Below are 14859 nucleotides of genomic sequence, written 5' to 3' on the forward strand. Positions count from 1 at the left end.
AGCCAGGCTGCCCACTTGAGCTGCTTGAATGATGCACTCACTCAACGCGTCAAGGACTCAAGGGGCCTTTCAGCAGTGGCAATTCCGCGACTAAGATTTTCATTGTTCGGCCGGCGCAGGGATCTATCTCATTAACACCGACAGAACCAAACGGCAAGCCCAGGCTGCCAATTGTTCAAGCTGTTCGGTTTCTGTCACTGGGGAGCTGTTTTTTAAAACCTCCCAGCCCGAATGCTTTGGGTGACCAACCGATAAACTTCCACAATCTGCTCTTGTCTCGTCTTGCCTTGTCTTGGCAGGGCCGTCACTTCAAATCGTTCTTTCTGACATTCTTTCAAGCGAGCCTGTCACAAAGTTGCCCGCCTAATCAGGCACCAAACTTATGCCAGTCATACAGACAACTCTCTCATACACGTCAAATCTTCACCTGCACTTCACCCACACTTCCATTTCTTAAGTGCAGGACGGCGACCTAACTGGGTTCCCAAAAGGCCCATTACACCGTTCTGATTTAGCCACATTCGTTTTCCTTCATACCCATCTCGCCTTTTCTATATTGGAAGAACTCCACGCTGGGCCCTCTCGCCCACCTTCACCATGTAAGTCGATGATGGAAGCCGACAAAACCACCAAACCACAAATCCCACATCACCTCTCATATACTGACATCATGGCAAAGGAGTAACCGTCAACAACGAGCTGGTCGCGCCATAAGAGGCCCGTAAGTAGACATCTCGTTGTTTACCAACGCCGGGGATTGACTGTTGACGCTTTATTGCAGCCACTCTGCATTGACGGACTTTTTGGCTGTGAGTACGATGGGATTCCCAGATCAGTCTTTAGGCTTATACTGACTATATGTTTGCAGTCCCAAAATATCTCGGCAAACAGGATTCGTGAAGATGCTGAGGCTCGCCGCAATGCGGCTAATGCGTCCAATGCCCAAACTGCCAGTACAGACGCAGGTGCCTCTAGCACAGCCGCCAATGGAGATGCTGATGAGCTAGCTGAGGCGGAAGAAGCGGCTCAAGTCGCTACTGCTGCCGACAAGGCAACAGAGAAGAAGCGCAAGGCGCAGGCCGCTGCAATTGAGAAGATCAAGAAAGGCAAAGCATTCAAGAAGCGCAAGCGCCAAGACGAGGACTCCGATTCAGATGGCATAGCCGAAGCCATCCTTGCCGAGAGAGCCGCGCCGCTGCCGGGTCAGATGGAGAACTGCGAGATTTGCGACAAGCGCTTCACTGTCACTCCTTACTCACGTGCCGGACCCAACGGTGGCCTCTTATGTAACAAGTGTGGAAAGGAGCTTGCCCAAGGGAACAAAGACGAGCAGAAGCAAAAGAAGAAAAAGGTCGCAGCTCGCGGTACTGCCAGACGACAGGTGGCAAGTAATCGACTGGATGGTGTCATCGGATGCAAGAGCTTGATGACAATGTGCATCCAAACCCTGGTGAACAACATTGACCTCGCCGACGATCTTGGAGATATGCCAGCCCAGATTGTCGACCGTGTCGCTCGCCAGGTTTCCAAACGCCGAATTCTGACACCAATGAGTCTCAACCTGTTTCTGCAGTCTGGCTACGAGGACGTCACAGTCTATGATGCAGCGAGGCTGGGGTCTGATGACTTGATTCGCATCTTTCAGATGGTCCCGAAGCTGAGGAATCTCAAGCTCAAAAACGCCATTCAATTCAAAGACGAAGTCATGGATTACCTCATCACCCGACAAACGCCTCTTGACAGCTTCTATCTTCACGGTGCCAATCTTGTATCGGAAGAGAGCTGGAAGAAGTTCTTCGTGGCTAAGGGAAAAGATCTGAAATCCCTTCGAGTGTACTTCACGGACAAACACGTTGGTGACGATTTCACTGCATCTCTAAAGGAGAGATGTCCAGCTCTCAAATGCCTCAAGATTGCCCACAATCAACAAGTCACAGATGCAGGGGTTGAGCATATAGCTAAGCTCGACGGTCTAGAGCATCTTGGCCTCCAGCTGATTACGCCTACCTCAACCGAGTCTTATGTTAAAGTGACCAACAGCATAGGCAAATCCCTACGGACACTTTCACTCACGGGCGAAAGTCTTTCGGACATGGATGACCGCGTGCTTGATGCAATTCACGAAAATTGTACATCGCTCCGCAAGCTCCGCATTACTCACAGTGAAGTCATGACGGACGCAGGCTTTGCCAGACTCTTCAAGGATTGGACCAACAAACCGCTCACATTCATCGACTTTGAAAAATGCCGACACATTGACTCTTCCAAACCTCGAGAGAACGCACACCTGAACGGTCTCTGCTCCGATGGCTTCCGTGCTCTGATGAGCCACTCAGGAAAGTCACTACGGCATCTGAACGTCCATGCCTGTCGACATATCAAGCGGGAGGCATTCGAGGATGTGTTTTCACTCGACAAGGAGTATCCTGAACTGGAGAACCTAGAGATCAGTTTCTGTGAGGAGGTGACAGACTTTATTGTGGGATGCATCTTCCGAACCTGCCCGAAGCTGAAGAACCTCAACGTATTTGGTTGCATGAAGTTGAAGGATGTACGAGTACCCAAGGGAAAGATCTTGGTGGGGATGCCCAACGCAATGGGCATGGAAATCGAGGGTACTGAGGACTAATCTCGTCAAACCGGTTGCACTAATATTTGGCACTGCGCGTATAGGGATGTGCCCTCTTCAACTTATGGTATGATGATGTAATATACCGGAGGGGTTTACAAGAGCGGCTTTGCTTTGGCATGCGTCTGTAGTTTGGTTTTAGTGGTTGCCGTAGGCCATCCGTTTTCCGGCGACGAAATTGTTTATAGCTTCATGAACTATAATACACTGAACGAATTCATATCCAGCATGCTTAGTGTTTCTCGTCTGCGCTGGGCGTAAATCGTGTTTCTCATCTGCATCCTGGAACAAAGGAGTTGAGGTGGCTACCTAAGGAGTAGCGCGTCATCCACCTCGCGTCCAGTATAATAAGAAATCACGGTCTACCCTGCTTCTGCGGAATACACGTAGCACCACGTTACTAATCATGGACCAGTAAGTCCATAACGATCTCGATACGCACCAATGATACCTATTTCTGAGTCCGCACACACTCAAGATGAAATCCATACTAGCCCTGATCATCCTCGCATCGATATCTGCCCCGAGTAGCGTGTCCGCACCCATGGACGACGCCAAGGCCTCCGAATCTCTAACCGTCACGCCCTCCGAGTCCACGGGCGTCATGCCCCCGGGCCCACCGACGTCCAACCCCCCATGCCCATCGAGGACGTCCCCGCGTCCGTCCCGGAGTCCGGCCTCTTCGAATGCTGCTTTACAGTTGTCACCGGCGAGAGCTTCGTCTCCTTCTACTGCCAGGTCCGCGGCTTAGAGAGAGGCCTACACGCAGCTCGATGGTTCCGTTGGCGTCTGCGGTTACTGTGGGTCAGCGACATTGCCGAGGTTCGTTGTGGCGGTTGGTATGCTTGGAGCGGTACTAGCTGTGGGAAAAGGCCCCCTTCAAGGACGGGGAAGAAGCTTGGATGCAAGTGCAAGGTTACGCTCGCTTTCATAGACCCGGGTCCTTCAGAGGTGAGAGGGGTGTCTCGCTTGTACCAGCAGCTATCCCCTTGATGGCGATAACGCTGCCCCCACCATATCGTGTCGTCCCGTATGGACTAGAGAATAACCAGTACCGTGGTATAATGTTTATCCAATTGGTAGCATGATATTTATTCCTATTAAATAATACGATTATATCATTAGGCTAATCGATTATTCATTATAATATCAAATTAAACATAATGCTACCTAGGTATTATACCAAGGGCAGCGTTGTCGCCTTTAAGGGATACGATTACGGAGTTAGGGGTGACGGCGATGGTGAGTATGGAACACCGTTCGCTAACATGCCATAAACCTATCAAATGAAAAGGGGAGATGCCGGCGTCTGCTAAATTGTATATGCATTGCACGATAGCCTCTACATAACTACTGCACACATTTCAGTATCAAGCTAGTCAGGTGCCCTTCAGCTGCATGTGAGCATCTATTGTAATAAATAGGGGTAATGGTCTGGTTCACCTCTGGCTAATGACCACATCAATGGACAACTATATTGCGATTGTGGCACTGGCCAAAAATGATTTTTTAGGGACATGAACGTTATTCTCATATATCTTAGAGCTGCAGGTTGTTGCAGCATCATGCCTGGTTATGGCGGTTGGGGATCCCTCCAAGCTTTCGCTGCGTTGCGCCACGTACGATTGCCAGCCTCACGCGAGATACCAATCAGTTTGGAGGCTCAATAATACAGGCAACCCAACTATACGTGCGGCTGCTATGCTATACAGCCTCAAAGCATGTATCGACCCAAATCAATGGGTGAGCATGACACACTTTTTTAAAGCTGCCAAACAAAGGTTCTGGCAATGACGGGCAGAAAATCAACACGATATTCCATTTCATCAGGAAAGTAAAATAACAAGTATTTGGAAGCAGTTGCAAGCGGCTGTGCTTGTAATCCCTTCCCTGTCCCGATAAGCAACAGCACGATAACCCAAACGCTTACTCCGTAACCGGCGCATCCAATATCCATCCGCTCCTCGGCCGTGTTGACCCACGGATGAAATCATCTTATCCCATAGACTTTCGAAAACTTTGTTCCTTTTACGCACCGCCTTGAACGCCACTTATCCTCCGAATGGCACTGGCAAGGAGACCACTCAGGTATGGTGGTTGTGGTCGCGGGGTGATGCTCTAATCGTCCTATTGAGGACGTTGGTCAGAACATGGCAACACGTCGAGGACGTAAGAAAGGGCAGGAGTGGGCTTTACCTCAGGAACATCGACGTCGCCAGCCACGTAACCCGGCGCATCGTCATCCTCTTCTTCATCGTCTAGAGCGATGCCAGCGTTCACATCAGCCTCGGCTCTAAGGTCCACATCACTGTCTGTTTCCATGGGTGATGGTTGGTGAGCGAGCACCATAGGAGGGATTTGGTGAACGCGTCCGCGCACCACAAGAGAAGAAAAAGTAAAGTCTCCTGTGGGCCACGAGAACGAACGCGTTCATCCTTTACGCGTGGGACTTACCAGCAGGGCCATCCTCCTCATCGTCGTCAGCAGTGGGGAGCTGCTCATCGTCCACATCATCGTCCTGCTCCTCCTCGCCGTTGGCCGAGACGTCATCAGCGACATCGCTGCTCTTGCGGCGGCTCGCGCGCGCCGTCCGGGCGTTGTTGGCGGTGGCGGTGGCGGCCTTCTTGGCGGAGGTGGTGGACTTCTTGGGCGTGGTGCCGGCCTTCTTGGGGGTAGCGGCGGCGTCGGCGTCCGACTTGCGAGGGCGGCCGCGGCCCTTGCCCGAGGGCTCCTTGGGAGGCGCGGGCGCCTTCTTCTTGGAGGGATCCATCGGGGGGCGACCGCGAGGGCGGCCGGAGGGGGCAGGCTTGACGACCTTGCTCACGCCGTTCTTTGGGGGCCTGCCGCGGCCGCGCTTGACGGGGGGCTCAGCGCCAGACTCGGCGGCGGTGATGGGCTCGGCCTTCTTGGGGGTGGTGCCGGCGGCGGTTGCGCGAGGTTCGCGTCCCGAAGGACGGCCGCGGGTAGGTCTAGCTGGCGCCATTGTGATGGGAGAAATTCGAAGTGATTGATTCTGACAATGTCATGAAAAAATCGTAGAATTCGGGTCGCAAGTCTTGATAGAGGGTGCGAGGTGATTGATAATGGGGAGAAAATAAATAAAATAAAATGGGAGAAAATTGGGAAAGCTGGGGGGGAGAGGGTGCGGTTTGCCAGCTCTGGTCGCAAATACTGATTGATGAGACGCGCTTCCGCCAGAGCTCGTACATGACATGGGGCGTTCGCGTCGGTACGAGGTACTTGGCCTATTTCACCATAAGGGGGCTAGCGCTACTGCACCCACTGGGCCACTACTTGTACATCAACCGGCATTGGACCTATTGGGCTATTGGGGCCTACTGGGCCTTCTGGGCCTTCTGGGCCAGCAAAGTAGGTATCTAATGTTCAATCTGCCCCTGGTGTCTGGCTCTTTAAGGGAAACAGGGGCAATAGCTCCTACCTGGCACAAACACAGGTTGCTCCAATTACCCTGCTACAGGCAAAAGAAATATGGAAGTTAGTTGCATATTCCGGTTATTGCTTCCAGGATTCTTGATTCCGCGGAATATTGCATCCTTTTTTTTTTTTTTTTTTTTTTGCAACCATTTAACCTGACTGGTATGCCGTGGGTTGCGCGGGCTTGTCTTACCTCGAGGAGGATTTTGTCCGACTACATTAAGCCAGCATAGCAGAAACGGCCGAGAGTTGATTTCACTTACCCGTCGTGTCGCTCTGTCCCCCATTCCCTTCCATCGTCAAGTATGGATGCACTAAGCCTGACGGCAACTGGCATCTATCTTCCAATTATGTACAGGGCCTCGGGATATTAAGATTTTGGGTTCTGCCTAAGCCGCCCGCTTGATCAAAGTGTAACAGTGCTAGCCGGACTTCCGTCCTATTTCGAGAGCGAACAGGAGGAGGGCGCAGCGGCAGGACCAAGTATTCCCAAGCACACGCGCAACTTTCTCCAGGCACGCACATCAGCTCTGCTTCTCCATCACCGCATGACCTGATTGATCCTTGATGAAGTCGTCCATCTCGCTCGCGTCTTGCGGGAGAACCAGATTGAGGAAGACCCCGATGACGGCAGCAATGATGAATGGCGTTTCGACGATCAGGTTGATCCCTTGCTCAAAACCGGCCAGAGCGACATTGTCACCATCGTAGGTCAGCATTTGCGAGAACCAGTCTGGCTGCACAATGTCGAGGAAGCCAATGCCGAGCGCTACTGTCAAGATGAATCGATTGCGTCTTGTGAATCGTACCAAACCCAGCACGCGCAATTCAGCAACATGTGCATTGCCGTGTCAGCGGTGTCAAGTAGGAATCCGACAGTAGCTGACCTCGAGGCGACTTACAGCTATCGTGGAATAGAGGAAAACTTGCATGCCTCCTAGGACCGATGGAGGCATCGAGCCAAACACCGCCCCGAATTTTCCAAAGATTCCCTATGGCACCACCGTCAGCTTGGCTACGGAGACTATGCAGAGTTGGTTTGATTTCACTCACCATGAGGATGAGGAAAGCTGCAGCACACCAGCCAGCCCTCCTCGAGGCACATCCCGTCAGAGATATTACTCCGTTATTCCCTGCTTGGCTTTTGGGCTCTGTTAGAACCTGTGCCGTTCGTATTTCAGAGCTGGTAATGCATATCGTACCTGATCATAGGTGGCCCAGTCCCCAAAGTGCTGATCAAGCTGCCGAGTCCGTCGCATAGGATACCCCCTTGGACTCGGGAGTTGAACTCGGTGCCCTCGATGTCGACATTGCTAATCTCGGCCGTGGCGAGGATATCCGGCATGCATGAAACTGCCTCGCAGACGAACATGATCAACAGAGGCAAGATCAACGCGCCGTCTACTGACAGTTTGAAGGTGTGGACCCAGAGGAATGTCGCGGCCGTTGCCGCCTGAATGTTTGACATGGACCAGTAGCCCGTCAGGCCCGAGACGAGACAGCCAACGAAGAGACCGATGATGACGGATGAGGACTTCATCAGGGGCGAACCGAATTGTTCGACCAAGACAATGGAGACGAAGACGGTGAATCCGAGCCCTATCAGCTTGGGATGGCCCCTTTCGTTTACTAAGCGTAAGTGTTTGGAACCCCCTTGTTGCGTGGTGCAGATGGGCATTACTTACCAATGCAAGGGCTTAGGGGCTGCCGTGTCAGGACACAATGCGTAGAAGCCCTTGCCACCATGACAGTTACTACTCCCACCCCAGTTCTGCATGCCGTTTCCGACGAGGTAAATACCAACCAGCAACAACAAGCTGCCGGTTACTACCTTTGGGAAGAGTCTGTTCAGGGTCTTTGGCGGTACGAAGCTCATCAATATCTGTACCCAGACTGTGCACAGCATGGATCCTAGTATGGCTCCCCAACGCATCCGGACACGGCAAAGGCGTACCATCAGCAGCAGTGGGACAGGTGCCATTCTTATACCTCATGCTGGTGTAGTTGAACGCGATAGGGAGGATATCAAACGTCGGCCCCACCACGGACAAGAGACCGGTGCCGATGAAGAAGGGCGTCTTGGTCAGGTGCACTCTAGTCACCTGCAGTGCCGTCGCGATTCCGGTCGTGATGAAGGCCGCCGACACCAGGTACTGCGTCGTCGCCGAGTCCAAGTAGAAAGCGCCGCCCGCGATGGCCAATGGAGGGGACACGATAGACCCGATCATGCACAGCGCATGTTGGAGCCCCAGGATGATGGTCAGCAAGATGGGCACCTCGTCATTGAGACCATAGAATGGCGTCTTGTGATCCTTATACTTCAGGTTCAGTGGCCATATGTTGGGGGTAACGAGATATAGGTAGCCCTATCATCACACGTCAGGAGGTCTAGATTGTGATTCGCACCCAGAGGCGAGTCGGAAGAGAATATCGTCACCCACATAATCTCCCAACCATCCCTCCTTGCTGGTGAAATACCATTTTAGGTAGGACATCTTGGAACTGTGGCCTTGGTCGATTACGCTGCGGCCGTAGATGGACTCGAGCCCGATTGGTTCTCGAGGTTCCGAGTCCTTGGTCGCTTTGGACTCGTCCAATGATGGGCTCGCGGCAGACATTGTATATGGACTGTGATTAGCTCGCCGCCGCACTCTTCATGTGCCCGAGCGAAGGAAAATGGAATTTCAAAAAGATGATATACCAAAACCTCGGGCCTATGCTCTCTGGGACTCATCGTCCCATGCTACATCACTATCGGGACCCGACAAAGTGGCGCCGATATGTCCACCCCAATTTCCTAAGCTGGGATGTATGCCGGCAGTCGTATCACGAAGCATGGTCGCCTCTGATTGGCTCACTGCAGTATCTCCCTATCAAACCGGAGCTGGCCGGTGTGGGGAAGGACTAACCTACAGGACAAACCGCCTGTAAGGAGACTGCAGGGACTTGCACGCAAAGAGCAATGCTAGGTAGCCAGCATCGGGAGCTACTTGCTATCTTGCTATGCGGAAGTAGGTGTTTACCACTTTCCGGGTTCTGGTTGGGCTGAGACCTGGCCGTGCCATTTAATGTCTGGTTTAGGACTTTTGCAGACGCCTTGAAGATCTTACAGAATCCCAAGCTACGCTTCTTGGGGTACTGTCCACACTCACTAGTTGTATGCTGGACCTTGGGGTTGATACCGGACAGTACATTATCAGCTGGAAATTACCTGGGCTACGAGTGGTCTGTCATACAAGGTGCCGGAATAACTGGAATTGTGATCCTTGGCATGAGTGGCATGCCATTTGTTAGTCACACGGTAGTAAACCCCGGTCTATATCCCCTTGATGGCGACAACGCTGCCCCCCACCATCTCGTGTCGTCCTGTATGGACTAGGCAATAACCAATGCGGTGGTACCATGTTTATACCACTAGGCATAATGCTTATCCCACTAAATGCAATACCTAATTAGATAAACAGACCTATCGATTGTTCGCAGAAAGTACCTATTATACCAAAGGCGGCGTTATCGCCATCAAGGGATATGTGATTGACCTCCATGAACGCTGCAGACCAGACATCAGAACGTGGGGGATACCACACCTTTGAACGTTTCTCCCCACCGACATTAGACCAAAGAATGTCCCCGAAATGTCTCGTTTCCCTTTTCCTCAGCATTGTCTCAGGGGTTTCGCTCTATTGGAAATGGCAGTAGCGACGAGTAAATGTCTAAACTCTTACCAGCGACGATTCACAAAAGCATGTATATGGGCGGGCATATATGGTCAGGAGGCAGCGTACATCCATAATGCCTATTCGTATTCCCATCTCGCCTTCCGACCAGCTCTCACGCCACTCCTCTCCTGGATGCCCGCCACTGCCTGTCTGGCTGACTGGATGATCGTGGTCTCGTCTGCGACGAGCAACCTGCCGCCTTCCACGAGAATTTAACCGTCCACCATGACGTGTGTGACGTCTCTACCAGTGCAGCTACCGACGACCAAGCTGACGGGATCCATGTCACCATGAGCAAACATCCCGGGATTCCAAGGCGCTGCCCAGCTGGCTCGCACGTCCAGAACTACCAAATCGGCCTTCTTCCCGACTTCGAGGCTGCCAATATCCGCCTCCAAGCCCAGTGCCTTCGCGCCGCGTATCGTTGCCATTTCCAGTGCCTCGTGAGCCCCTGTGGAGCCAGCATCCATTAGGCTTCCCTTGTGCAGAATAGACGCGAGGTGCATCTCCCTGAGCATATCGTACGAATTGTTGCACGGCGCCCCGTCCGTGCCCAGCGCCACATTCACACCCACTTCGAGTATCCGGGACACCTTCGCGATCCCCGAAGCAAGCTTGAGGTTGCTCGCTGGGTTATGTGCCACCGTCATCTGCGACTGTTTCAATATGGGCAAGTTGACGTCCAGATCCAGGTGGCACATATGCGCCAGAACCGTCTTCGGGCCCGCGAGCTCGGCTTCCTGGCAGAACTGCATCGGCGACTTGCCGTACACTTCGCGGAAGATGGGCAGGTCGCGCGGCGCCTCGGCACAGTGCATGGTGATGCCGATGTCGTGCTGCTTGCACGCCTTGCCCACTTCCGCGAAGGAGGATAGGGGTGCGCCGCGCGGGGTGCCGCAGGCGGCCCAGACGTGGATACGGTCGTTGCGGGTACCGTGGAACTCGGTGTGCGCTGCGAGCAGGGACGGTATGCTCATGTGGTCCAAGTCCTTGTCCCTCGCGTCCGCGATCTCGAGCGCCGGGTTCGTCTCTACGAACTTGACGAGTTTTCCCTTGATGCTGCCCGTCAGTCAAGTACTATGCTTGGCGATTCTTTTTTTGAATGTCTTAAAAATAGTTACGAGACATGCTCGGATGCCCATCTCGGAGACGGCTCGCGCGACGTCGGCGAAGCCGCTGCCGTGTGTTAGCATGGACTCGAGGAAGCACGTGGTGCCGCTCAGGAGCATCTCGGCTATCGTCAACCTAGCCGCGACATAACCATCCGCCGCGTCTCCTTCGCCACTGTATGCCGCCTCGAGTGGCCATATTCGATCACAGAGCCAGGAATGAAGAGGGAGATCCTCTGCCAGCCCGCGCAGGAGTGACTGCGCTAGGTGCGCATGGCTGTTAATAAGACCGGGTATGACTATACGGCCTGGTAGGGACAATATCCGAGTTCCTTCCGGGATCTGATCCGGAGGCTTGGATGAGACGTGCGTTATGCGGCCCTCTTGGGTTAAGATGAAGCCGTTCAGTATGATGCGCCGGCGTGCGTCTACTGTGATGATTGTGACGTCTCGCAATAGAGCGATTCCGAGAGTCTGACATGGTATGTATGAGTACTTCAATGGCCGTTGTTGATTTGCGTCCTTCACAAACCTGTGTTGAAGTGACCGGGCTGCATAGGGGAGAGATGCATGCTGACAGAGATATACAACCGGAACCATAGTTATCGTGTTATATTTTTTGGGGTATGATCGCGGCCATTTTGTCATGCGAATTACTAAGTCCATACGAACGTGTCAGTCGAGCTGCGTTGCTAGGTGCAGCTCCCTTTACCCCTACCTGCATGCTCAGTGCAGCTTCGGGGCATTTCTGCCGAGCGGCCCCCTCCGTCTGGGGGGAACGGCAACTCCACAGATAGGCCAGACTTTATCCACAACGGCCACCCCCGGATTGATAGCCGCTATCGTCAACTTCGCCTCCTGATACCGTTACTGCCACTCCATGATTCAGCAGGCCAAGATCGCAATCTTCACGATACACTAGGAAAGGACCGAGAATCTGTGCAACGCGAGGTGCTTGTGGAAAGGTGTCTATAGGCTACACAAACCAAACTTGAGGACGACAGGGGTCTGCCATTCCAGCAAGCTTACAGACTTACCAAAAACCATAGGCTGCTCTGCTCACAAAGCCGTGTCTCGACGAACTCTGGGGCTGTTGGGTTTGATTTAAGAGGTGATTATTACTTGAGTGTTCTTGGTTATACTCAATCTCAATCCCATCTGCGAATCACAAATTTCACCATGGACACGACAAAATACTCCCACCGGAGCATCCCGAAGATCTCGCTGAAGAACTTCGACAGCAGAATCGACGAGATAACCAAGGAGCTCGTCGCCGCCGCGGAGACGGACGGCTTCTTCGTCCTCGTCGACCACGGCATCTCGTCCGAGGAGATTGAGGCCCAGTTCGAGAACGCCGCGCGCTTCTTCGCCCTGCCCGACGAGGTCAAAGCCACCGTCCCCTTCTCGCGCCGCAACGTCGGCTGGGAGAAGGCGGCCCAGATCCGACCCAGCACGGGCGTGCCCGACCAGAAGGAGTCGTACCAGATGCAGTACGGCGCCGCCATGGACGGCATGTGGCTGCCCGAGACGGCCCTCAGTGGTTTCCGCGCGCAGAGCCTGCAGTTTATGCGAAAGGCGCAGGCCGTCTCGGAGCGGCTGATGGTCTGCTTCGCGCGCGGGCTCGGGTTCCCCGACCGCTACTTCGCCGACTACCACGACGTCGCCAAGCCCAATATCCAGACCGTGCTCCGACTGCTGCACTACTTCGCCCTCGACCCGGCGCAGCCTGTGCCGCGCGACTACTTCCGCGCGGGCGCCCACGCCGACTGGGACTTCTTGACGCTGCTGTTCCAGCGGCCCGGGCAGAGCGGGCTCGAGATCTGCCCCGGGCGCGAGGCCTTCACGGCGTTCGGGCTGGGCGACGTCTGGACCAAGGTCGAGCCCGCGGCGGGGGAGGTTGTGTGCAACATTGGCGATCTGCTGATGTCGTGGTCCGACGACCGCTTCAAGTCGACGTTCCACCGGGTCAAGACCCCGTCGGACCCAAACGTCCACTATTTCGGCCCGCGCTACTCGATGGCTTACTTCAACCAGCCCAACACGGACTGCCAGATCCAGGGGCCGCTGAAGAAGTACCCCCTGGTGACGGGGTCGCAGTTTACCGAGGCGGCGATGAAGCGGAACTACTCGGCTTTGGAGGCGAAGAAGGCGGAAGTCAAGTTGGAGGGAGTGAGGGAGGGCATGGTCGCTGTAACGTCTTAGGGCTCAGGGGTTGCTGGTGACAGTACGTCTGCCGAACTGTGGTTATTCCGGTAGATGTTTCCCCTGGGAATAGTATAGTATAACGTATATGGAGACGCTCAATCCCGTGGCTATTCCGAGAGAAGCAATTTCCCATCCCCAGAAGCGAACAATATGTTGGCGTTTGGGATGCGAGCCGCCCTCCGAGTCCTCGCTGACGAAAAACTCGCTGGGATCATATTGTGTAGAAGAAGGTTGGCCCGCCTCTGTATTAGTGCTCATGTCCGACACCGCGCTCGTGGCAGCCGGCTTATGTCTTTATTGGATTAATGGTACGCCTTAAGCTATATACTAAGATGCAACCCCTACTGGCTGCCCCCCTCTGATTGACCCCTCCTGATTTCAGATAATTCTAGAGCCCCTAAGCAATAACAACAGTATATAAAGGGGTTAAATCTCACTCGTCTCCTAATTAAAGTAAATTAATCTCTTCCTCTTTTTTTCCTCTTTTCACTATTACTAATATAACTAAAGAAGTATACATTGCGCAGGCGGTTTAGGCCGTACTAGCCGGCGGAAGTATTAACTGTGCGGCTAAAGACTATAACGTTAATAAGGGCACCTTTCGTAATCGACTTAGGAATTAACCTTTAAAAAAAAAGAAATATAAGGCCCTTTAATTTTTTACCCTTACCGAAGAAACTTTTTTAGTTAAATAAGCTTTTTTTTAAGCTAGTTTAAGTTACGTATTAACGCACCGGCTATTTCGTATATATACTTAGCGTATTCTCTTTATAAAAAAGGTCGATCACCTTATCGGTAAACGATAAGTACACTGTTTTTTAAAACGTTATCCGGCCTTTAAAACTATACGTATTAAAGCGATAAATTTTTAGCGCCTCGTATATATATTAAACGGGGCCGTGCGAGGGTTTTTTAATCGGCTTAATATTACTATTATTAATAGTATACCCCCTCGATTTAAATTTAACGCCGATAAAATAAAAACTACGATAATAATAAAAGAAAGTACTATAATAATAGGACCTGCCGCCTATTAAAGTTTAATACGAAATAACTCGGCTAATTACGAATAAATAACTATTTTAAAATACATTAATACTATTAATAATATTTTACCACTTTTAATTATATTTAAAAACTAATTAATTTAATAATAGTAGTTCCTTTAAAAAAGACGAGGTTAATTACGAATATAAGGACTAAGCCTTTAAAGCGTTATTAAAAAAATAGATTTTTAATCTTATAGCTTTAAAATAATTAAAAAAATCTTTATCCTTTTAACGAAGCTTAATAACTTTAATTAATAAAGGCTTTTAATTTTTAATAAATATAAAAATTATATTAACGATAACTTTATATTAATAGCGTTAAAAGTTAAAATATAACTCCTTTATTTATTATTATATAACTTTTATATATTTTAGCCTTTAAATATTAACTGTTTTAAGGTCTTAAAAAAAAGGTTCCGAAGGGAGTTTAACTTAATATATATTATTATTAATAATAGCTATATTAAAAAGGGGGACTTTTTTTAAGCCTAGGCTAAAGTACGTAAAGTAACTTTTACCCTTAAAATCATCGTTAATAAATAAGTAGCAATTAGTATTTACCCTTTTAATATTGAAAAACTAATAAATAATAAACTCCGGCGCTCTAATATAATACGAGCTATCGACGAGGCTATTACCGCTAAGGATACGCGCTAACCGGCCGAACCGAAGGCTAAAAAAATCGAGACGCCGAAAAACAGCCGGCAGGTTAA

The 14859-nt window shown here is 51.4% G+C and overlaps 6 protein-coding genes across 6 annotated transcripts; 3 read left to right on the forward strand and 3 right to left on the reverse strand.

Moving 5' to 3' along the window:
* Positions 1–670: 670 nt before the first annotated feature.
* Positions 671–2629, forward strand: PG986_000262 (uncharacterized protein; the record flags this gene model as incomplete). Its single annotated transcript, XM_066836484.1, has 3 exons — positions 671–681; positions 782–809; positions 869–2629. 3 exons carry the CDS (start codon positions 671–673, stop codon positions 2627–2629), a joined length of 1800 nt encoding a protein of 599 aa, XP_066705377.1.
* Positions 2630–3107: 478 nt separating this feature from the next.
* PG986_000263 (uncharacterized protein) lies at positions 3108–3380 on the forward strand (the record flags this gene model as incomplete). Its single annotated transcript, XM_066836485.1, has 1 exon — positions 3108–3380. The coding sequence occupies one exon, from the start codon at positions 3108–3110 to the stop codon at positions 3378–3380; it is 273 nt and encodes a 90-aa protein (XP_066705378.1).
* A 1376-nt stretch (positions 3381–4756) lies between these two features.
* On the reverse strand, positions 4757–5612 carry PG986_000264 (uncharacterized protein; the record flags this gene model as incomplete). The annotated part of the gene is made up of 2 exons (XM_066836486.1): positions 4757–4941; positions 5084–5612. 2 exons carry the CDS (start codon positions 5610–5612, stop codon positions 4757–4759), a joined length of 714 nt encoding a protein of 237 aa, XP_066705379.1.
* Positions 5613–6588: 976 nt separating this feature from the next.
* On the reverse strand, positions 6589–8682 carry PG986_000265 (purine permease; the record flags this gene model as incomplete). Its single annotated transcript, XM_066836487.1, has 6 exons — positions 6589–6836; positions 6967–7088; positions 7267–7693; positions 7750–7818; positions 7869–8382; positions 8443–8682. The coding sequence occupies 6 exons, from the start codon at positions 8680–8682 to the stop codon at positions 6589–6591; spliced, it is 1620 nt and encodes a 539-aa protein (XP_066705380.1).
* Positions 8683–9995: 1313 nt separating this feature from the next.
* PG986_000266 (uncharacterized protein) lies at positions 9996–11464 on the reverse strand (the record flags this gene model as incomplete). The annotated part of the gene is made up of 3 exons (XM_066836488.1): positions 9996–10835; positions 10905–11320; positions 11425–11464. 3 exons carry the CDS (start codon positions 11462–11464, stop codon positions 9996–9998), a joined length of 1296 nt encoding a protein of 431 aa, XP_066705381.1.
* Positions 11465–12071: 607 nt separating this feature from the next.
* On the forward strand, positions 12072–13094 carry PG986_000267 (leucoanthocyanidin dioxygenase; the record flags this gene model as incomplete). Its single annotated transcript, XM_066836489.1, has 1 exon — positions 12072–13094. The coding sequence occupies one exon, from the start codon at positions 12072–12074 to the stop codon at positions 13092–13094; it is 1023 nt and encodes a 340-aa protein (XP_066705382.1).
* Positions 13095–14859: the final 1765 nt, after the last annotated feature.

The sequence above is a fragment of the Apiospora aurea genome (assembly GCF_038362705.1).
Source record: "Apiospora aurea strain CBS 24483 chromosome Unknown utg000001l_segment0_segment0, whole genome shotgun sequence".
Classification (NCBI taxonomy): Eukaryota; Fungi; Ascomycota; class Sordariomycetes; order Amphisphaeriales; family Apiosporaceae; genus Apiospora; species Apiospora aurea.